The 24420-nt window shown below is 53.5% G+C and overlaps 1 protein-coding gene across 1 annotated transcript; it reads left to right on the top strand.

Moving 5' to 3' along the window:
• Positions 1-10669: 10669 nt before the first annotated feature.
• On the top strand, positions 10670-23188 carry TUBB6 (tubulin beta 6 class V). The gene is made up of 4 exons (XM_084887332.1): positions 10670-10808; positions 11061-11169; positions 14521-14631; positions 21681-23188. The coding sequence occupies exons 1-4, from the start codon at positions 10752-10754 to the stop codon at positions 22742-22744; spliced, it is 1341 nt and encodes a 446-aa protein (XP_084743458.1). The 5' UTR covers positions 10670-10751; the 3' UTR covers positions 22745-23188.
• The last annotated feature ends 1232 nt before the right edge of the window (positions 23189-24420 follow it).

Consider the following 24420-nt stretch of genomic DNA (forward strand, 5'->3'; position numbering starts at 1 on the left):
CCCGGTCAAGGGCATGTACCTTGGTTTTAGGCACATCCCAAGTAGGGGGTGTGCAGAGACAGCTGATTGATGTTTCTCTCTCATCGATGTTTCTAGCTCTCTATCCCTCTCTCTTCCTCTCTGTAAAAATCAATTTTATATACATATATATATATATATATATATATTTTAAATCCCACGCTGAAGGGCCTCCCCTGCCCTCCACCCTCAGTCTCCTTATGGGGCTATTCCAGACCCTGTTCTCTCTGGGAGGCCCCCTCATGGGGCCTCTGCCCCGCCCCCCTCCCAGTCTCCCCTCTGGCCTGCCTCACAGCTCCTGGGCTGATTGCTGGGCTGTGGCCCCCAGGCCCGCACACCCTGCTGTGTGTGCTTAAGATAAGGGGCTTGGGGTGGGGGGAAGGTGGCGGTGGACGGTCTCTGAGTGTGGCCGGGGCTGTGGGGACTCGCATCCACTCCATTCAACCACCTCATGTTGCAGAAGAGGAAACGGAGGCTCAGAGGTCAGCTTGCTAAGGGTTCATCAGGAACTGGATCCCAGGGTCCTGTCACCTCATTCAGCACCTCCAGAACATGCGGAAGGCCGTTGTGCTGTGCACGGCATCAGAGAAAATGGTCAGTGTTGGACTTGCTCGCAGTGTTGGACTGGGAAAATAAATGAAGGTTGGGTTGTGTTGAAAAAGGCCATTTGGCATGCTGCACATTTTTGCCTCGTGGCCATACATACGGTAACAGTTCTGTTATGATCAGGTAATTGTCAAATCATATTTGTTATGAACTTGGTTTACCATACTCAGGTGTAAGCATGTGGCAAAGAGAAAATTCTGAAATGCCTTAAATTCAATTATAGCAAGCCTGGGAGTGGAAGGAAGCAAAAAAGGGAAATGGGGGAGGAACAAGCTTCCTCCTACCCTCAAGGTTCTTCTGGCTGATCTAATAACCAATAGACATGAGACAGATTAGCAAGAGCAAGCAGCCAAACTTAACTCATACCTACGAATGGGAATCCTATACACGAGAGAGCTCCCCTCGTGCAGGAGCGGTTCAGAGACAGAAAGGGGGATCGAGGTGTATAAGACATTCTGAGCAAGGGACGGGGTGAGGTGCCTTGGGCTTCAAGGGCCATTGCAGTGAGAGCACATGTTGAGAAGTGTGTGGCTTGCCCTGCCACATATAGTAGACTAGAGGCTCGTTGCAAGAAGATTCGTGCAATAGGCCTTCGTTCCCCTGGCTGCTAGCACGGGTTTTTCTCTGGCACCCAGGACCCAGGCCGGAGCCTTCAGTCTTCTCCACTCTACTCCTATAACTCCCTCTGCCCCGTCCCCACCCCCACCCCTGTCCTTTCCCTCATAGCAGGTGTCCTGCCCTTCCCAGCAGCTCCATGCCCATGTATGCAAATTAACCCAACATCTTTGTTGGGTTGATTTGCATACTCACTCCTGATTGGCTGGTGGGCATTGTGGGTGTACAGTCAATTTGAATATTTCTCTTTTATTAGTGTAGATGGGTAAAAAGGCATTCCTGCTGATAACTCTTCTCGCGAGCCAGGTTCCTGATTTACATCATTCTAGAAACCCAAGGGGGGAGCAGAGGTTCCTTTGCAGCCCGCAGGGTCTCGGTTGCCCCAGCTTAAAATCTTCATAGCACTGAGGCACAGTTCGGGGGTGGCTCATTCTACAGGAGTTAATCAGTTAACAACTGAAGTACAAACCAACGAAAGACTGCTCCGCTCTTTAGAGTCTGAATCGATTAGTAAAGTAACTTTTCCAGGTGACTATTTCTGCGACGATCTAAAAGAGACAACAGCCAGGTGCCCTAAGCCCCTGGGGCCTCTTTTTGTTTGGCTCCTTCCAGGCCCTGCTGCAGGGGTGCTGGCCTGTCCCTGAACTGGGCCCTTCTCCCTCCCCTTCCCCCTCCCCCTCCCCTCTGCCCCTCCCCCTCCCCCTCTCCTCTCCCCATCCCCCTCCCCCTCTCCTTTCCCCTCCCCCTCCCCCTCCCCCTCCCCCATCTCCTTTGTCTGGAGCTAAAGCAAATCCCTTCAGAACAGCTTACATCTTTCTCTCTACTTGACTTATAAAAAACGCCTGCAAAACTCAGGGCGGTGTGGTCTTTTTCATCCAGCAATGGCCTAATAAACGCTCTCATTTAACGACTTTCGGCAGAGGAAGTTAATTTCTTTGTTTAACACATGGATGTCCACTCTTCTTTGTGCAGGTCATGTGTGTCTGCTCCTGCTTTCTTAGAAGCGGAGGAAATGGGACAGTCAGGGAGCGTGTCAGGTTAGCTAGGTCTGCTTCAGTTAGCGCAGGTGCTGATTAGTCACAGGACGTGCGAGCTGCAGGGAATGTGACGATCTTCGTCCTTCCTCACTGGCTAGGGAGGAAGCTGATTTCATCGGAGCCCAGAGCGCCCAGAGGGCAGGGCTCAGAGTCTCAGTTACCTTTCCCCGCATTTCCCCCCGTGGACGCCACAGGCTGCAGGCCACCGCCCTCCCCGGGGGCCTTCCCTGGCACGGATCAGAGAGGGCAAGTCCATGACAACAAAAATGGTTTCTAATCCAAATCTCTGGGCGCTATTGTCCAGGGAGGGCAAACAAAACAGGGGTTTCCTTTTGTTCCCGGCCCAGGTGTGCCCATCACTGTCCAAATGAGCCCAAACACGGGCGCTCAGATGGCCGGGCTGAGCCCAGGGGCCTCGCTTTTGGCCTTCGGTTACTCACCTTCCCCAGGGCGTGTGGGCGGTGCAGCAGCTGTTTCTCAACCAACCAGCATGGTGCCTGGCACCCCGAGAATGGGGCTGCATTAGAGCCAAAGGCTGTGCCCACCTGCCCAGCAAACGTCATGGGGCACCTCGGAGCTCGGAAATGAGCAGATATTCCCACCTCCCTCCCTCGTCACGCTTGGACTCACAGTGGGTCCAACAGACCGAGCTCTGTGTCCGGAGGCTCCGGCCTTCGGAAGGGCTTCTCGCAAGTCCTTCTCCTCCCAGGAGTCGCCTCTCAGCCATGGCCCCGTGCACTCCCCTGTCCCTTCTCTGTGCACTCCCTGTCCCTTCTCTGTGCACTCACCTGTCCCTTCTCTGTGCACTCCCTGTCCCTTCTCTGTGCACTCACCTGTCCCTTCTCTGTGCACTCCCTGTCCCTTCTCTGTGCACTCCCCTGTCCCTTCTCTGTGCACTCACCTGTCCCTTCTCTGAGCACTCACCTGTCCCTTCTCTGCGAACTCACCTGTCCCTTCCCTGTGCACTCACCTGTCCCTTCTCTGAGCACTCACCTGTCCCTTCTCTGCGAACTCACCTGTCCCTTCTCTGTGCACTCACCTGTCCCTTCTCTGTACACTCACCTGTCCCTTCTCTGGCACTCACCTGTCCCTTCTCTGTGCACTCACCTGTCCCTTCTCTGTGCACTCACCTGTCCCTTCTCTGTGCACTCACCTGTCCCTTCTCTGAGCACTCACCTGTCCCTTCTCTGTGCACTCACCTGTCCCTTCTCTGGCACTCACCTGTCCCTTCTCTGTGCACTCACCTGTCCCTTCTCTGTGCACTCACCTGTCCCTTCTCTGTGCACTCACCTGTCCCTTCTCTGAGCACTCACCTGTCCCTTCTCTGCGAACTCACCTGTCCCTTCCCTGTGCACTCACCTGTCCCTTCTCTGAGCACTCACCTGTCCCTTCTCTGCGAACTCACCTGTCCCTTCTCTGTGCACTCACCTGTCCCTTCTCTGTACACTCACCTGTCCCTTCTCTGGCACTCACCTGTCCCTTCTCTGTGCACTCACCTGTCCCTTCTCTGTGCACTCACCTGTCCCTTCTCTGTGCACTCACCTGTCCCTTCTCTGAGCACTCACCTGTCCCTTCTCTGTGCACTCACCTGTCCCTTCTCTGGCACTCACCTGTCCCTTCTCTGTGCACTCACCTGTCCCTTCTCTGTGCACTCACCTGTCCCTTCTCTGTGCACTCACCTGTCCCTTCTCTGTCTAGGAAGGGAGGAGGCCATCGCCACACCTCGGCAGCACCTTCTGACCCACAGAACCTGGGGCTGTCGCCAGGCTGTCTGCATCCTCCACTCACCGAGCTAAATCACTGACAATCCACTCCCACCACCACCATTTCATTCCGTGTTTTCAAACCTAGAGGGAAGCTGACGGAATAACAATAACAAAAAGAACACCCATACCTTCCTCTGGACCAGTGGTTCTCAACCTTCCTAACCTTTAATACATTTCCTCATGTTGTGGTGACCCCCAACCATAAAATTATTTTCTTCATAGCTGTAGTTTTGCTACTGTTATAAATCATAATGTAAATATCTGTGATTTCCGGTGGTCTTAGGAGACCCTGCTAGCGGTTCTCAACCTGTGGGTCGAGGCATTAGAGAGGTTGAAAACCACTGATGGAGAGTCACCTACTGTTGACATTTTGCCCCTTTTGCTTCCTCTCGGGCATACAACACACACACACACATCCTTTTTTATGAAGCATTTGAAAGCAAGCCGCACACTATGACACTTCGGTGTGGAACTCCGACATGACCACAATACCATCACACCTTTAAAAAAATCAATTGGATATCACTTAATTTCCCCAATTATCCTCAAAATGCCTGTTAGGGAATTTTTTTAAAACTGGGATCCAATCAGGGTTCATGCTTGTATTGGGTATTTTGTCTTGCTTAGATGTCTTTTTTAAAAACCATGAGCTCAGTTGGTCCGAAGGTTGTGGGTTATTGTTAAGCTGATTAAAAACCATGAGCTATCTTGGTGGTTTGTTCTGAACCCTGAGTTTTCCAGATCTTCTGTAATTCGGTTTACACAGAAACCCCAAAGTAAGTGGCAGCGGGGACCATGGGGAAGGGCGCTGGGGACACCTCTAATGGCCGGGCAGCCCCTTCTGAGAGCAGAGAGAAGCCTGAGGCCCCTCTGGTCCTGCCCCGCCCCGCCCCTCCCTCCGCAGGCGCTCCCTCCGAGGCTCCTCTGCAGACTTGGGGAAGGGAGGCTGTGAGTCTTTTTTTTATTTTTTATTTTTTATTTTATTGAGATTTTACAGAGAGAAAGAGAGAAGGATAGAGAGATAGTTAGAAACATCGACCAGCTGCCTCTTGCACACCCCCTACTGGGGGTGTGCCCACAACCAATGTACACGCCCTTAACCAGAATCGAACCTTTCAGTCCGCAGGCCTACGCTCTACCCACTGAGCCAAACCGGTTTCGGCAAGGCTGTGCATCTAAAAAGTAAACGGGCAGTGACTCCTGCCCTTTTTAAAAAATGGGAGGAGCTAAAACTCCAGGCCCTGTGGGCCTGGAGGGGCATTCTCCGCAAGCAGAGGGACCTTCTTGCCAGCCAGGTGCTTCTGGCCCTGGACTGGGAGTGCCAAGGGCAGCAGAGAGGGCGGTTTGGATCTGGAAGGCAGGGAAGTGGGGTGGGGGCCCCAGCCTGAACACACCCCTTTTCCTCTCCCTGAAAACCCATCCCATCTTCTGTGCACCAAAGGGTCTGGGGTTCGATTCCCAGTCAAGGGCAAGTACCTGGGTTTCTGTATGCTCCTGGCTCCAGTGGGGGAGTGTGTGGGAGGCAACCAGTTGTGTCTTGCACACATCATGTTTCTCTCTCTCTCTCTCTCTCTCTCTCCCTCCCCCTCCCTCTCTCTCTCCTTCCCTCCCTCCCTTCCTCCCTTCCAATGGGGAAAATATTCTCAGAGGAGGATTAACAACAACAAAACAAATGGACAGGTTTTATGGCGTGTACATGATACTTAAATAAAGGGAGAAGGACAGTTCAGAAATCAATTTCAGAGGTTGTGGCAGCACTTAAAGAATGGGACAGACTCAGCAAGAAACTATGAGAGTATGAACAGAGTGCATAGTAAGGGCTAGATTGTTCTGTGAAGCTTCTGTTCGAGTCCAGTGCGTGTGCCCATGCACTGAATCACAAGTATGTTTGTTACAAGTGAGTCACGTCCAAAAAAGCTCAAAAGTCACTGACTAAGGCCGGTTTCCTTGGAAGAGTGCTGTCTTCCACTTCAGTTCTTTCTTCTCTTTTCCTGACGCTCTTGCATCTATTTAGTCCTGTTCTCCACCTTCCAGCTCCAGCCTCGTTGAGTTAAAGAGATTTTCTTTTCGTCCTCAGAACAAGCAGGGTCACCTGGCAGGAGTATCTGACCAAAGAGAAGGATCCTCTTCTCCATCCGTTCTCTGACATGGCACTGGGGAGAAGGACAGTTCGGAACCAGGATGCTGTTGGGAGCCATTCAATAGCCCTGTTACCTGCAATGCTGGCTCTCGGTTCTTGAGTTTGGCAAAGAAAGAATTTAGAGCCGAGAGCTCTAGAGCAAAAGGAAGTTTTCGTAGCATGCAAAGTGAAAGTATACTCGAGGAGAAGATTTGAGTGGGCTGCTCAGATTGCTGCCCTGGCCTTTTATTTTTATTTTTTATTTTTTCAGTGGTCCTTAGACCATTGCCAGCCTATAGCCATACAGTGTTGTTGTTTTACACACACACACACACACACACACACACATATATATATATATATATATATATATATATATATATATATATTTTTTTTTTAATTTCAGAGAGAAAGGGAGAGGGAGAGATAGAAACATCAATGATCACCCCCTAACCACTCCCCTGCCAGCCTGATCAACACCTAACTGCTCCCCTGCTTGCCTGATTGCCCCCAACTATCCTCCCTTGCAGACCTGGTTGCCCCCAACTGCCTTCCTCTGCTGGCCTGGTTGCCCCTAACTGCCCTTCCTTGCCGACTATCTTGTGGCTGACATCTTTTACCACATGGAGGCAGCCATCTTGTGTGAGGCTGTGAGGGTCAATTTGCATATTACTTCTTTATTATATAGGAATATAGGATAGGATTCCAACATCTGGCCTATGCCTGAATCTGGTTCTGCTGATTGTTTTACCACTTTTAAATGAGCTCAGTCCTTTCTTTGACTTTTTTGTATACTGGGCCATGCCTGGGTCTGGTCTACTGATTGCTTTATCTCTTTAGAATGGCTGGGGTTTTTCTTGACTTTTTGTATAATTTTTGTAGAGAAGCACAGTAGAGACTTTAGGAAATAAGATTTCCCTTCCTATCTTGCCTCAGCTGCAGCACTCTGCCCACTGAGAGGGCATGCCTCTTCTCTAGTGAGGACATTAGTGTAAGAGTTTATTAATCTAGTCAGTGATTGAACTGGGTTTGGGTTTTATTGTTGCTATAGTAACCCTCAGGGCGCCACAGCCTCAAATCCCTCCAGAAGGGTTTTTTAAAGAGCTTTATTGAGATATTACTAACCTGACATACAATTCACTTCATTTAAAATGTTCAGTTCACAGCTTTTCAGTACATTCCCAGCGCTGGGCATCCATTCTCACAATTCGTTTTAGAACGTTTTCATCACCCCAAGGAGGGACCCCACTCCTCTTAGCCGTCACCTCCTGCTCCTCATCCTCCCCAGACAACCTCTTCCCCACTCTCCGTCCTTCACATCAACGGCATCACGCACTCTGTGGTCTCTCCGTCCAGCTCCTTTCACTGAGCACACGGCGGGTCCTCCACACGGAAGGATGAACCGCAGTTCACTCCTTGCCACACGGAGCACTATTTCGTTGTGAGAGTGTGTGCCCGGGGGTTGGTGTTGCTCCTTCCTCAGCTTTCCCGTCCCTGCACGGCTGCGCCAAGGAGGAGTCTCTGTGCCTCTGCTGGTTACTTGGTGTCAGCCTTGTGGTGGGACAGGCCCCCTTCTCCCGGTCAGTCTCAGGAGCCTGGCCCCCTGGAGAGCAGCGGACAGTTTCCCAGCCGGCCGGCCTAAGCTCTTCACCTCGTGCAGGAGGATCTGGGAAGGGGTGGCACTGAGGGAGGCCCCAGAAAAGAGCTGTGGCTCCAGCCCCTCTGTCACACTCACCACGGAAGTTACTAACAGAACCCGCTGGCATTTTAGCTACTGGGATCTTACCTCCTCCCAAGGATGACTGTGACACCGCCCGCTGTGCACCACGGGGTGGGCCAGGGGTGTGGGGGGGAGGGCGAGCTTGAGCTGAGGACTGCGGTGTCCACAGGTGTGTTCAGCGGACCCTCTCGGGTGTGGAATGGAGTTGTGGGGGAGGAGGGCGGGGACACAAAGGGCGGCAAGCTGAACCTTGGGGCTGGAGGCCAGCTCCCCCACTGCCACTCTTGATGCAAACCCCCAGGAGTCAGAGTCTTGTACCGGTGCCTGGCTTTCCAGAGAGGAAGGCCCGTCTGTAAGGCAGGAAGGCCGAAGGCACTCCGTGATTTTGTAAGTTTGATCTCTAACTTCTGTAGACATCCCTGCACCCTGGCTCTGGTCCCAGCAATATTGGGGACAGGCCTCAGCCTCCTGACGGAAGCCCTGTGTGCAGAGATACGCCCTCTGTATAGAGATTCGGGCCTACACGAGGGCAGAAAAGCAGCATCAAGGCGGGAGTCGGAGGGAGACAGGGGCAGGCATCCAAAGGTTACAGGATTAATACGTAAAATTGGAAAGGTTTGAAAAACTCCCAAAAGAAAATTTTAAAAAATGTTCTTCCCCTCTTTCCGACCATACACATACTCCTTAGGATTTCCCCAAAGTTTTTGCGCATCTAAATAGAAACTGGTGCCGAAACCGGTTTGGCTCAGTGGATAGAGCGTCAGCCTGCTGCGGACTGAAAGGTCCTGGGTTTGATTCCCATCAAGGGTATGTACCTTGGTTGCGGGCACATCCCCAGTAGGGGGTGTGCAAGAGGCAGCTGATCCATGATTCTCATCCATGTTTCTAGCTCTCTCTCTCTCCCTTCCTCTCTGTAAAAAATCAATAAGATATATTAAAAATAAAAATAAACAGAAACTGCCGGTGGGAATGGCAGAACTCTCCCCCTGCGAGGGGAGCAGCCCGAGGCGCCCACGAGGTGTTCACAGGGGAAAACACGAGTGGAAGTCCCCGATGGGGCACATTCAGACGGCAGGGACCACAGAGCCGGGCCCCTCGGGGAAATCCTTTCCTTTTACAGATGAGCAAACGCAAGCCCGGAGAATTCAAACGACTGAACACAGAGCTAACTGGAAACAGACCGGAATGGAAGTCCAAGTCACCCTGACTCACCAGCCAATGGGCATTCCTTTCTACCACATTGGACCTCCCAGGAGAGGGATGATTGGTCCCTCAGGACCAGATTCATGCCCAGAAGCAGCGATGGTTTGCACCTCAGACATTAAGGATGTATGTGCTGAGCCCCTATGGGGTTGCCCATAGGAGCGGGGCTGGAGAGTGGTCCAGGTGTCTGGTGGTGGAGCACACCTGGGGGGGAGGGGGGGCGGGCCTGGGGGAGCAGGGCCCGGTGTGGGCAGGGCACCTGAGCCTGGAGCCGAGGAGGGCCAGGACCTGGTGGGACCTGGATACAAGCCACTAAAAACAGAGATTTTGTGTACTTGCTGGAATGCCTGCCAGCAAACACCGGGAACTGCAAGGCTGGAGTTCAGAGAGGTCAGGGCTGCATGATGTTATTAAAAAAAAAAAAAAAAAAAAAAAAAAAACTACGGAGCCATGCTTTGCAGAGCAGAATGGTCCCCAAGTCCTCAGGGAATCCCCCCTCTTTTTGTGGCCCCCGGAGGAGAGACAAGAAAGACAAACTGACCCTAACCGGGTTGGCTCAGTGCTAGAGCATCGCCTGCAGACTCAAGGGCATGTACCTTGGTTGCGGCACATCCCCAGTGGAAGGTGTGCAGGAGGCGGCTGATTGATGTTTCTCTGTTTCTCTCTCATATTTCTAACTCTCTCTCCCTCTCCCTTCCTCTCAGTAAAAAAAATCAATATATATATATATATATATATATATATATATATATATATATATATATATATATATATATATATATATATATATAAAGGTCCTGGGTTTGAATATATATATAAATAAAGAAAGACAAGCTGTGCGGGATTAAGCTGTCCTGCGTCCTCACTCCTTCAGCGCTCACGCACCCAAACACCCAGCGCGCACCGCCCCGCGAACACGGGAAGCCGCGGGGCTGGGACCAGGCAGCCCGGAGCCCAGACCCCCGGGCTCCCCGCGGGCGGGCAGAGGGCTGGGAGCCGGCTCGCCCAGCGCGGGGTGCCCGTGCCCAGGGCCAGCCGCCGACCCCCGCGCCCCTCTGCAGACGGGCCGGAGGCGGCGGGGTGGGATGGAACTTGGGGCCGGGACACCGAGGCTCCGGGAGGCAAAACCCGGGACGTGAGCCGCGGGGATGTCCCCGGGGTCCGGGTCCCCGCGAAAAACCCTCCGGCGTGTCCCAGAGCCCTTCCCCCCGCCGGCGTGAGCCCAGGGCGCGGGGACCGAGTGCTCCCCAACACCCCGCCAAGGCCCGCGGTCCGCCTCCCCACACCCCCCCGGGGGCCCGGGCAGAGCGCAGGCTCCGCGGACCCTGATCACAGCCCGGGTCCCGGGCGCCAGGGCCTCGGGCTCCCGCGGGCGGCGGGAACCGAGGCAGCGGACCGGGGAGGAGGGGACCGGGGCCGCCTCCCCTCTGCCCGCGCCGGGGACCGCTCCCTCCGCCCGGCCTCCCCGCCGGGCCCCCGGGAGGCGGGCGGAGGGGCAGCGCCGGGCGGGGAGCCGCGGGAGGGGCGGAGGCGCGGGGAGGGCGCGGCCCGCGGCCATTGGCCCGGCGGCGGCGGGGGCGGGGGGGGGGGGTTGGGGCGGAGAAGGGTCGAGGCCCCGGGCGCCGCCGGCCGCAGTCGCGGAGCGAGCTCTGGAGGCAGCGCCCGCCATGAGGGAGATCGTGCACATCCAGGCGGGCCAGTGCGGCAACCAGATCGGCACCAAGGTGGGCGGCCGCCGGTCCGGGAGGGGCCCCGGGCGGGCTGCTGGGCGGGGGCGCGGGGGGCCGGGCTGGAGGGGCTGCCTTGGGGGGGGGGGGTCTGTCATGGGGGCGCCCAGCCCGGGCCTCCGCTCCCCATCCCCTGGGAGCGGCTGCGGGGCCGGGGCGCCGGGAATCCGGCCGCGCCCCGCCCGCCCCGGGCACCGCGGGGCGCCGGGCCCGCTCTGACCGTGCCCCCCGCACCCTGTCCGGCCGCAGTTCTGGGAAGTGATCAGCGATGAGCACGGCATCGACCCGGCGGGAGGCTACGTGGGGGACTCGGCGCTGCAACTGGAGAGAATCAACGTGTATTACAATGAGTCTTCCTGTGAGTGCCCCCTCCGGGCCCCTCCGCTGGGCCCCCGCCCTTCCCTCCCCCCCGGCCACACCCCAGCCCCCCTCCCCGCCACGGTCTCCCCTCGGACCCCGGTCCGCTCCCTCCGCGGCCACGCCCTTCCCCGCGGAGCCCGGCTGTGCCTTCCCGGGTCCGGGCCGCCCCCCGACCGGACCGCGGCCGCCCCCTCTGGGCCCGACCCACTCTGCCGGACCCCGGCCACCGCCTCTGGGACCCCGGCCTTCCCGTCTCTTCCCACCCCGCCGGCGTCCTGCTGGGGCTCCCTCCCCGGAGGGCGGAGGGGGTTTGGGGCTCCCTCCCCGGAGGGCGGGAGGGGTTTGGGGTTCGCCTTCCCGGAGGGGAGGAGGGGGTTTGGGGTTCGCCTCCCCGGAGGGCGGGAGGGGGTTTGGGGTTCGCCTTCCCGGAGGGCACAGGGGTTTGGGGTTCTCCTCCCCGGAGGGCGGGAGGGGGTTTGGGGCTCCCTTCCCGGAGGGCACAGGGGGTTTGGGGTTCGCCTTCCCGGAGGGCACAGGGGGTTTGGGGTTCGCCTTCCCGGAGGGCGGAGGGGTTTGGGGTTCGCCTCCCCGGAGGGCGGGAGGGGTTCGCGCCGGGACGCGCCGGGATGCGGCTCCGCCCTCGCCCGCCCGCCGGCGGGAAGGAAGGGCTGGCCAGGGGTTTGAACAATCCCATTCCGCGGCCTGAGCTTTTGAACGGACTGCCCGCCAGCGTTGTGACATCAGCTCCGTGGGTCACATCCGGCTTTTCCTTTCTCTCCAGTTTAAGGGGTATCTCTCGGTGGAGATTCTTGGCTATAAACGTGCAAAGGGCTCCCTTAACTGGCTTTCCGGGCCTTTGCAGACCCCCAAAAGACGTGACACTCCCAGGCTGTGCTTTATCTCCGTTTGGAAGTCGCCCTGTCCTGGATGCCCACATGCATGTACACGTTATTTCTGTAACAACTCTTCCAAACAACAAAAAACTAAGACACTGAAAGAATGCCCAGAAAGTGACAAATACTACCCTTCCGTAAGACATACACATCCCCAGCGCTGACCACGTCCAGTGTCCGGATTCCTGTGCTGCTGCTCGTCCACGGAAGAGCTGAAAAGAGCAGGACGCACAGCTCGCCGGGTTTTACTCGTTAAGCAGCTGTGACAAAAGGTCTGGACAAGCAGGGCCTCGAGGATGAAATTTCTAGATAGCATAGCGGGAAATTCCAGTGCATATGGCACTTCCTGTTAACCCTTAGGGCCAGCTGGGCTGCGCCTTCCTCAGTCTGTGTGAGCACGCAGGCCAGGAGGCGAAGGCAGATCCTATTAACCCCATCCTCCCTGGGAACAATTTCTCGCCCAACTGGCACAAGGGTGTGCTTTCTACAATAGTATATAGTCACAGATGAAAGAGTTTCTTGGAAAATGGCCGATGGAATGTCGCTTGGGTTCATACACATGTGTGCGTCAGGGAGGTGCCAAAAAGCAGAAAGAACGTCACAGCAGCACGACAATTTTTTAAAAATATATATATATATATATTTTTTACTGAGTTCAGAGAGGAAGGGAGAGGGAGAGGGACAGAAACATCAATGATGAGAATCATTGACCGGCTGCCTCCTGCACGCCCCACAGTGGGGACCGAGCCTGGGCATGAGCCCTGACGGGGAATCTAACCGTGACCTCCTGGTTCCTGGGCGGACGCTCAAACACGGAGCCACCCCAGCTGGGCACAGCACACCTGGCCACCACAGACAAGGTTATTTCCACGGAGCTAAAAACGTAATCTGCCCAACAGGAAAGAGGCGTTAGGGCGAACGGGAAAACCCAGGAGGCAGGAAGTCAGGAGACTGGATTTCCCACCCTGCAGCTTCCTGGAGCGGCCTCTGCCCACCCGGGCCTCTGCCACCCGGGCCTCTGCCACCCGGGCCTCTGCCACCCGTGGCCTCTGCCCACCCGGGCCTCTGCCACCCGGGCCTCTGCCACCCGGGCCTCTGCCACCCGTGGCCTCTGCCCACCCGGGCCTCTGCCACCCGGGCCTCTGCCCACCCGTGGCCTCTGCCCACCCGTGGCCTCTGCCCACCCGGGCCTCTGCCACCCGTGGCCTCTGCCCACCCGTGGCCTCTGCCCACCCGGGCCTCTGCCCACCCCAGCCTCTGCCACCCGTGGCCTCTGCCCCCCGTGGCCTCTGCCCACCCGTGGCCTCTGCCCACCCGGGCCTCTGCCCACCCCAGCCTCTGCCACCCGTGGCCTCTGCCCACCCGGGCCTCTGCCACCCGTGGCCTCTGCCCACCCTGGCCTCTGCCCACCCGGGCCTCTGCCACCCGGGCCTCTGCCACCCGGGCCTCTGCCCACCCCGGCCTCTGCCCACCCCGGCCTCTGCCACCCGTGGCCTCTGCCACCCGTGGCCTCTGCCCACCCGGGCCTCTGCCACCCGGGCCTCTGCCACCCGTGGCCTCTGCCCACCCGGGCCTCTGCCACCCGTGGCCTCTGCCCACCCGGGCCTCTGCCCACCCCGGCCTCTGCCACCCGTGGCCTCTGCCCACCCGTGGCCTCTGCCACCCGGGCCTCTGCCCACCCCGGCCTCTGCCACCCGTGGCCTCTGCCACCCGTGGCCTCTGCCACCCGGGCCTCTGCCCACCCGGGCCTCTGCCCACCCCGGCCTCTGCCACCCGTGGCCTCTGCCACCCGTGGCCTCTGCCCACCCGGGCCTCTGCCACCCGGGCCTCTGCCACCCGTGGCCTTGCCCACCCGTGCGGGGCTGGCTTCCTTGACTGAACAGTTCGAGGTGGCATGGTGTCCTCCCCGTGCTAGGAGTCCGTGATTCTTTTTTTTTTTAATTTCTTTATTGATTAAGATATCACATATTTGTCCTCAACCCCCCTTCCAATCCCCCACCCCTCCCCACTTATGCCCCCCCCCCCCCCGCCATTGTCCTTGACCACTGGTTAGGCTCATAGGTGTGCACATAAGTCCTTTGGTTGATCTCTCCCCTTTACCCCCACCCTCCCTCTGAGGTCCAGCAGTCTGACCCGTGGCTCCTTATCTCTGGGTCTGTTCTTGTTCATCAGCCTATGTTGTTCACCATTTCCCCTAGGTGAGTGAGATCATGTCCTACTGGAAATATAAGAATCAAAAACAAGACAAGCAATAATCGTTCTGCCGAAGGGCACGTGCATCGGTCTGTAGTGAGCTGCTTTCTGGGCCGCCCGTTCTTTGGGAGCCGTGATTCTGAGAAAGCCAGGCGCCCTCTGAACCCTGCTCCCCGCCAGGCAGCTGAGGGGGGACTTGGTGTGGGGAAGCCCGCTCCGTCAGAAACCAGACTGACCTCCGGGCGGGCTCTGCTCTCTTCCAGCCCAGAAGTACGTGCCCAGGGCCGCCCTGGTGGACCTGGAGCCGGGCACCATGGACAGTGTGCGGTCGGGGCCGTTCGGGCAGCTCTTCCGGCCGGACAACTTCATCTTCGGTACGTCCCCGCTCTCCCGCGCTCTGCTCCTCTCTTAAACACCAAATCTGACTTGTGTGCGAGATTAAAAGCATCACACGGCACAGGAAGTCTCGAATGGAAATGCGCAGACCCCAAACTGATCCCAGGCACCTCTTGTCATGCTTGACTTTTTTTTTTTTTTTTTTTAAGGAAAGTCACCTCTGTATTTCTAAATGAAATGCTTATCCTGATAGTTCTTTATTTAAAAAAAAATTAAACATTAACTTTTCCCCCCTTCATAAGTTATTATAATATGGTAATAGTAACTTATTTTTGGTTCCTGTATTGCTCATCTTTTAACGTCAATACATTTATGCCAATATTTCTTTTTTTTTTTTTAATATATTTTATTGATTTTTTGTAGAGAGGAAGGGAAAAAGACAGAGAGCCAGAAACATCGATGAGAGAGAAACATTGACCAACTGCCTCCTGCACACCCCCGACCGGGGATGTGCCCGCAACCAATGTACATGCCCCTGACCGGAACCGAACCCGGGACCCCTCAGTCCGCAGACCAACGCTCTACCACTGAGCCAAACCGGTTTCGGCTATTGCTCATCTTTTAACTTCAATACATTTATGCCAATATTTCTTACTCATTATCTATACACAGCTCTGCTTTCTTTTGAAAGACTGGGGCCATAGGAGTTTCGTTCTAGCAGAATGGGCAAATCCTCCCCTCCCTTCCTCCACCTAAAAACAAAACAAAACACACAACAATAGTGCCCGCTCTCTGTAAACTTCTAAAGAGAATTATATAAAATTAAATAAATTGTGCCTAGCTGGTTTGGCTTAGTGGAGAGAGTGTCGGGCTGCAGACTTAAGAGTCCCGGGTTCGATTCCGATCAAGGGCACATGCCCTGGTTTCGGGCTCCATCCCCAGTAGGACGGGTGCAGAAGGCAGCCAGTCACTGATTCGCTCTCATTGATATTTCTGTCTCTCCCTCCCTCTCTTCCCTCTCTGAAATCAATAAAAATATATTTTAAAAAATAATATATTAAGTAAAATTAAAGTGGCACCGTTAGTATTACCATCCTTCATCACCCTGTAGCCATAGGTTTCAGAGTCAAAGCCACAGGGGGATGAACCATCTCCCATTCATAGACAGTTCTGTGCTACAAGAGGACACAGAATCGGGAAGATTTTATTGGTTTACGAATTAATGACCTTGTAGCAGAATCAGGCAGTGACTTGTTAGGAAGAAGACGGGTTCACAAAGACTTTACGTGTTCTCTGGGTATCTATCATCCACTTCTCATCACCTGACAACCTACACAACCGATGGGACAGGTGAAGCTTCTAATAATAACTTGTTCAAGAGTTTTCTTTGACCTTTAATATTTCAAATAGATTTGGACTCTGGTGCCCCTTTTCTTACATTAGAAAACCTAAATTGCCAATATCTTTATTGTTCACAAATGAGAACATTTATATTCTTTACCTTTCCCTGAGCTGGAGGCCATCATTGGCCCCAGGCGCCCATGGACAGGACTCACACACAGAAACACGAAGGTTCACGTGTGACTCGGTGAACCCTGTTCCCAGGGAGGTTGGGGAGAAAATAGGAAAAGAGCGTTCTGTGTGGTTTAAATTTAAGATGTCTCATTTATGTATGTTCTAGTGGGCTTCGTGTAACATTGGTATGTTTTGTTTCTTAAAATGGGTGATTGGTAAGTAGGTAATCTCCATTACATTGCTCTTCATGGCCTTTTACACGCCCTCAGTCTGTCATCAGAAACGTCACGGGTGAGGCTGTGGCACCCGTGGGTGCCCTTTCTGGGCAGGGACTCAGTGGACGCCAGAGGCCATGCGCCCTCCCTGCCTTCCCCTCTCCCTGTCGCAGCCCCGCCGTCTGCTCAGGGCGAGGCCTCGCCCTCCGCACCCCTCCGCACAGCCAGGGCACTGGAGGTCAGAGAGTCGAAACCGTGAACCAATTCTTACGTCATTGAATTATCACAAACGATGGAAGTCGCCGTGTTAAACTAGACTCTCAGGGCAGCAAATGTAGCAACTGTGGAAGTTTTCTTTGGTTTTATTTAATTGCACTGAATATTAAAGTGTAGGAAAGGTTTGATCTCATCTATCTAGGTGTCAATAAATGGGATCAAAATGTTTAAGAGCAAATTAAGATAGACCTATCATAACTATTATCTAAGTTACCTAATTCACTGTCCGTGTCATCTTTGAAAAATGTTAGAAATGATGCTTGGCGTTTACACTGTCCCCGGGATTTTTTCTTGCATCTTTGCTTCTTGCCAGAACATGCACGCCTGTCTTTGACTCGGAATATTTAAAATTTTTAACACATGGTACTGATGTGAAATAACGTTACTTCTTAGTAATTTTTTAAAAAATTAATGTTCTTTTTATTAAGAATTTTGAATGGTTTAAGTGAGTATGCTTACTTTGTTAAAACTGCACATCTGTTTGGTGGAAGGGAGGGGCTTCCAGAATGTAGGAACAGACTGTATTGTTTGGCTGAGCAGTTGTTTCCAGATATTAAAAGAGGCAGCATTGTCTCTGAGTGGGAGATGGTTCATCCCCCTGTGGCTTTCTAGCTCTTTGTCTCCGAGGTGGCAAATTAAAACAAGCCAGCGTCAGTCCATTTTCAAATAGAGTTTGAAATGTTTTCTTTCTAAAAAATAGACTTGAAGTGTGTATAATCCTAAAAGTGAAAATGATCTGCATTTGAGTTTTAAACATGAAAATACTTTTTTAAAAAAAAAACAAAACACCTTTTCCCCCAGTGAATTGCTGGCTGCATAGCCATCATGCCTGTTAGATGGCAGGAGACAGCCTGGTGGGGGAAAATGAAATGCCGGAGAGAGAAACTTTCCTTTAAGCCTCTTTCTGCACTGGCACTATTTTCTCCGAATGTTAGTGCTGGGAGAGGGTCAGAGAGCACACACAGCTCCCAGGGTGAGCTCTGGCGGCACACCCGCGGGCGGACTCCCACACGACCCCACTGCCAAGCTTCGAGATTGCAGCCTGGCGTTCCGCACCCTGAGCCGCTGATTAATGTCACAACACCGCATTACAGAAGACGTTCAACTCATGACCCCCAAATATTTAACTGGGAACGTCCGTTGCTATGAGACCAGGGCAAAATATTTTCAGAAGTCACCCGCTTCCTCCCTTTGACACGAGCAGAGAAAACCTTGTCATGTTATAAACACCGAGGGAGCCAAGTGCGCGGTGTGAGCTGAAGGCAGAGGAAGGGCCCAGTCCAGGACCTCCGCGCTGACCCCTCGGGCAAGCGTGGCCCACTGTGGCTGCTTGTCTGCCTACAGCCACCTGCTGCTTTCCATTTCCTAGTTTCTCCTCCAGTTTAAGGAAATAACTCCTGTCTCTTTGTAACAGTTACACTCAGTCCTTCGTTTCACAGGTGTGAGCCCCAGGTGCAAGGCTGGCCCTGAGCAGAAGGCTGCCTCGAGCTCGGTCTTCCCAGCACCTCTGCTGTGGTCCTGCCAGGCTGCAGGCTGCTGGGCTGGGTGGGGAGGGGGTCGCAGGAGTCAGTAGGGCCATGGGAAGGACAGTGATCATTTTTGATCCTAGGAAGAGTAGGCAGCCAAGTTTCACTGTGCGACCCAGCTGGGCGGGAAGAAAGAGAAGTGAGAGAACAGTCACCTCCTGACCAAGGTGATAACCACCCGAGGGGCTGAGGGGTCAGTGCCCGCAGGGTCTGAGGCAGGCACAGAGGGAAAGTTTCTATCGGTGATCATTAGATAGATAGTTTCTGCAATTTACTTTGAGCCACAGGTCCTGTCATGCCAATAGCCTGGGTGCCTTTGACCAGCCAAATGGGGCAAAGAAGACAGGAGTGAGGCGGGCCTCGCTGGTGAGGTGGGGCCGGGACAGACGGGACAGCCATGGTTTCAGACGGGCGGTCCGCCCTCCTGAAACCTCACTCTTTAATTGTAAACATATTTAATGTTTTCATTACAAAGTTAAACTGTTTCCACATGGGTTTTTTGTGGGTTTTTTTTTCCTCCTTTAAATATATTTTTATTGATTTCAGAGAGGAAGGGAGAGGGAGAAAGAGGCAGAAACATCAATGATGGGAGAGAATCATTGATCAGTCGATGATTCTCTCTGCACGCCCCACACTGAGGATTGAGCCTGCAACTAGAGCGTATATGGCCTGACCAGGAATCGAACTGTGACCTCCAGGTTCATAGGTCAACACTCAGCCACTGAGCCATGTCGGCCAGTCTCCACATGTATTTTTTCAAACAGCAAGCAAGTACATAGTGTAAACACAGAAACCCCCATCCTTCCACTGATGGCCCCTGATATTTTCGTCCCTGAGGACAACGGAATGCTGTAGACAGTGGAGGAGGGTCCTGCCTGACCTTTTCCATGTACACATGTACTCATGACCTCGCGCATGCATGCATGCACGCGCGCACACACACACACACATACACACACACACACACAGTTGGTTTTGTTTTTTGAAAATGGGGTCATGCTACACATACTATTTTGTAGGTTTTTGGAAAAAGTTCACTAACATCTCCCATGACGGTCACTGCGGATCCGTTGTTAGGTAATTCCCCACTTACTGGTGACACTTTAGAATTTTCCTTAAAGTCAGGTTTCCATACTTTTCTTTTGATGAACATAAAATACACGTATGCTTAACTAAATTTTTATAAGCAATATATATATAATGTTGAAACTGAACTGCCTATAATCCCTTCCTTTAGAAGCCATCATTTATTAGCTCAGTGTGTGTTTCTCCAATTTTCTTTCCAAAATGCAATTTTAAATGTTTCAATAGAGCTAAGAACATTCCTTTTTGCTAGGTAGCCAGGTGAAAGACGTGCGTGGTCCGGGGGAGGAACAGGAAGCACAGGGTGTGCGGTGAGCGCTGGTCCCTCTCCTGCCCGCGCTGGTGCCCCGGGCCCCTCCCAGAGCAGCCACTCTGCGACGCGTGTGTCCTCTCAGTGCACATCCCAGCAGGAACATGTCTATTAACATACAGAATTCGATCGTCAACTATATGCACCGTGTAGGACTCTGGGTTTTCCCCCACTTAGAATATACTTAAGAAAGTTTTCCCATGTCAGTCCCAGGCTGATGGCTGATAGTCTTTGCATAGGTGCTAGCCTCTTTTAAAAGACACTCCGGTTGCTTCCCTTTTTCTTTCCTATTGCAAACTGCTCTTCAGGAAATGGTGTCTCTGGGGCATTTTGCGCACGTGGGTCTATCTATGGGGGAAAATTGGTAGACGCAGAATTACTGAGTCCCAGGGGGCTGATGTGACAGGTATGGCTCCATTGTTCTCCAAAGGGTCTCGTTTTCCTAGGCCTCCAGCAGCTGCCCCGTATGAAGGGGCCTTTCCCAAACCCTCGCCCACCGGCGTACCCGAATTTCTCCCCTCTGTCTCTCCGTTCCACAGGGGAGAAGCCGAATCTTGGTGTTTTAATTTGCAATTCCCTTATGGAGAATATGTCAAATGCTTGTCATCTCCATTTCCTTCTCTGTGAGCTGTCTGTTTACATCCTTTGCCCATTTCTCTAAAGGCGGTTGTTTTCCTTGCTGATTGGTGAGGCTTTGCATATGCAAGGAGGGTATCCCTTTGTTTGTGATACAAGTCACTAATAGTCGGTTTTAAAATTGCTGAAGAGTCACAGGATTAGGCTTGTTTTCTCTTGTTTTAGACTTCCAGGACGCCACAGTGCTTAGCACTGATAACTGCTATGGAAGCTATACAGGCCCTTAAGACGACTCATTCGCCTCGATGAAGGCCTTGAGAACAGAATCCCGGGCTGCTGGTCAGCAGACCTCAGTGTGAGGGGCCCCCTTCCACCAAAGTGCATGAGAGCCTCCCAGCTGATGCAGCACCAGGCTGGTCTCAAGGGGGAGCCTTGGTGGGGTCACTGCTGCCTGCCTCGGTTTCCCCTGTGGTGTGCAGCATCAGGCATGGACCTGCCCACACAGAGCAGAGGAGCTGGTCTTCAGGCTGTGATTGTGAATTCTTGCCTCCAGCTGGGTGTAGGCAAAATTCAAGTTAACTTCTGGAGAGTAAGTGGACATTACCTGGTCAAAACATATGTCCATCTTAAAAATTGATGAGGGTGCTCAGCTGGCATGGCTCAGTGGTTGAGTGTCGATCTATGAACCAGGAGGTCACTGTTCAATTCCCGGTGCCCGGGTTGTGGGCTCAGTCCCCAGTGTAGGGTGTGCAGGAAGCAGCCAATCCATGATTCTCTCTCATCATAGATGTTTCTGTCTCTCTCTCTCTCTCTCCCTCTCCCTTCATCTCTGAAATCAATAAAAATATATTTTTTAAAAATTGATGAGTATTTAACTTGCCTAAAGAGGTACTAATATGTGTACTCACCAGCAGTATTGGTGGTGCCTGTTTACCCACTCATTGATATTGATACATTTTATTTTATTTTATTTATTTTAAATATATTTTATTGATTTTTTACAGAGAGGAAGGGAGAGAGAGAGAGAAACATCGACCAGCTGCCTCCTACACACCCCCCACCGGGGATGTGCCCGCAACCAATGTACATGCCCCTGACCGGAATCGAACCTGGGACCTTTCAGTCCGCAGACTGACGTTCTACCACTGAGCCAAACCGGTTTCGGCGATATTGATACATTTTAAATGAGGATGGAAAAGATGTATTACCGATTAGATAATATGATAATATATTGTTATCTAATCGGTAATACATCTTTTCCATCACCATTTAAAATGTGTCAATATCAATGAGTGGGTCCTATGGTCTTGCCCTATTTATTTATTATATTTCTCTTTATCCTCACCCAAGGAAATGCTTATCAGTTTGAGAGAGAGAAACAATGATGTGAGAGAGAAACATCCATCAGTTGCCTCCCTTATGTGCCCCCAAATGGGGATCAAACCCACAACCTAGGTATGTGCCCTGACTGGGAATCGAACCTGCAACCTTTCAGTATACGGGAGGATGAGCCAACCAACTGAGCCACACCAGTCCGGGCTGTCTCGCCCTGTCTAAATGGTATGCTACTCTTTTGCTTATTCCAGGACAAACTGGTGCCGGAAACAACTGGGCGAAGGGGCATTACACGGAAGGAGCGGAGCTGGTGGACTCGGTGCTCGACGTGGTGAGGAAGGAGTGCGAGCACTGTGACTGCCTGCAGGGCTTCCAGCTGACCCACTCGCTGGGCGGGGGCACGGGGTCCGGCATGGGCACGCTGCTCATCAGCAAGATCCGGGAGGAGTACCCGGACCGCATCATGAACACCTTCAGCGTGATGCCCTCGCCCAAGGTGTCGGACACGGTGGTGGAGCCCTACAACGCCACGCTGTCCGTGCACCAGCTGGTGGAGAACACGGACGAGACCTACTGCATCGACAACGAGGCCCTGTACGACATCTGCTTCCGCACCCTCAAGCTGACCACCCCCACCTACGGCGACCTCAACCACCTGGTGTCGGCCACCATGAGCGGGGTCACCACCTCGCTGCGCTTCCCGGGCCAGCTCAACGCCGACCTGCGCAAGCTGGCGGTGAACATGGTCCCTTTCCCCCGCCTGCACTTCTTCATGCCCGGCTTCGCCCCGCTGACGGCCAGGGGCAGCCAGCAGTACCGGGCCCTGACGGTGCCCGAGCTGACTCAGCAGATGTTCGATGCCAAGAACATGATGGCGGCCTGTGACCCCAGACACGGCCGCTACCTGACCGTGGCCACCGTCTTCCGGGGCCCCATGTCCATGAAGGAGGTGGACGAGCAGATGCTGGCCATCCAGAACAAGAACAGCAGCTACTTCGTGGAGTGGATCCCCAACAACGTCAAGGTGGCCGTGTGCGACATCCCGCCGCGGGGCCTCAAGATGGCCTCCACCTTCATCGGCAACAGCACGGCCATCCAGGAGCTGTTCAAGCGCATCTCCGAGCAGTTTTCCGCCATGTTCCGCCGCAAGGCCTTCCTGCACTGGTTCACGGGCGAGGGCATGGATGAGATGGAGTTCACCGAGGCCGAGAGCAACATGAACGACCTGGTGTCCGAGTACCAGCAGTACCAGGAAGCCACGGCCAACGACGGTGAGGAAGCTTTTGAAGACGACGAAGAGGAGATCAACGAGTAGAGACGGGTCCCTGTCTCAGTTCAGACTTCCTTGCTTTAACTCGGATGTGCCTTAACTCCATTGGCTGTTCAGTGGTGCGCTGGTCTAGATATATATGGGTGCAGGCCCCTCCCAAAGGCAATGAAATCGTCCTCTCAGTCATCTGGAACAAAGGAAGTTCATTAAAATGGCAGAGAAGTGGCAGTCCTCCCCCAATCAGATCAGACGAGGGACATTTTCTACTGGAGGACTTTAAAAGAATACGTGTGGGCCATCAGTAAAGGGCTAAGTGAATAAACCTCACCTTCTATTAAGCGTTCAACCATGTCTGAGGATCAGCAGGGAAGTTAGAAACAGTATTTTTTTAATCCTTTGTGAAACGAAGCTGTGCCGTGTTGCCTTATCTTGAATATGCAATATTGAACCTTTGAAACAATTTATTCGTAATAAAACACTAAAACTGTTCCTTCGTCTCTCCCAGCCTTTGCTTATGCGATAGATTTGTCACCATGCATCCTTAGGAGGGTTGCTCAGATCTCTAGTCCGCCCTGGGTGACCTGCCCCTGCAGCTCACGGGAAGGAAAGAGGCTTTCCTTGAATTGCAGGCTTTGCCGGCGGGAGCCAGAATGCCGAGCCCCGTGTGCAACAGCATTTAGACCTCCCACAGAACTTCCCGCCTCCCTGGGCCAGCGGGTCCCAGCCTTCCCTGACAACTCCGCTGAGGTTTGCCAGAGGAGCGTCCGGTTACCTTCAGGCTCCCAGCTAGCTCTTGGTGGGTGAGGGGCACCGGGTAGATGAGCTCAGAGCAGGACCCCAGGCCAGGAGCCTGGCCCAGCACAGGGGGTGAAGGCTCTTGTCTGTGTAACGAACGATCCCTTTCTGGTTCCTGTAAACTAGCCACTTCTGAAACAGGTCTTGTCAAGTCAAATTCCGCAGGACAGGACCAGGCTAGTTTTACTAGTAACTGGCCAGCACTGCCAACGTTCGCAGTGAACGAGTGATTTTGCTTTAGCCAAAAGAGCGCGGTGGTATGTCACTTCCAGGTGGAAGCAAATGTTAGTGCTTGGCCCTCTGCTCCTACTCCCAAGTGGGGGACCCCGATTCCTCCTGTGAAGGTCACCCAGCGTCTCCATCGGTGACTGTGGACAAAGCTCCTGGCCTTTGTTGGACAAGAAGGAAGAGAAGTGAGTCTTTGCCATTCGGAGCCAGAGATCTGGGGCCACCTCAGTGTGACCTGGTGCTGTGAGGCCATGACTCACACCCACCAACTGCATTTATTTGTGTTAAGCCCTAGCCTTTCTGTAAGGGTCTTTGTTGTTAATCCTCACCCAAAGATTTATTGCCATTGATTTTTTTAGAGAGGGAGAGACAGAGAGGAAAAACATCAATGTGACAAGAGATGTACATTGATTGGTTGCCTCCTGCCTGCAACCGAGGTACATGCCCTTGACTGGAATTGAAGCCAGGATCCTTCAGACCATGGGCCAACACTATCCATTGAGCCAAACTGGCCAGGGCAACCCTAGCCTGTTTTTTAAAAAACATTTTTATTTTTAGAGAGGGATAGAAACATTGATGATATATATCCTGCATGCCCCCCACTGGGGATTCAGCTCAAAACCCAGGTATGTGCCCTGACCCAAATCAAAATCAGTGACCTCTTGGTTCATGGGTCAATGCTAGACCACTGAGCAACA

The sequence above is a fragment of the Pipistrellus hanaki genome (assembly GCF_964339955.1).
Source record: "Pipistrellus hanaki genome assembly, chromosome: 6".
In the NCBI taxonomy this organism is placed as follows: Eukaryota; Metazoa; Chordata; class Mammalia; order Chiroptera; family Vespertilionidae; genus Pipistrellus; species Pipistrellus hanaki.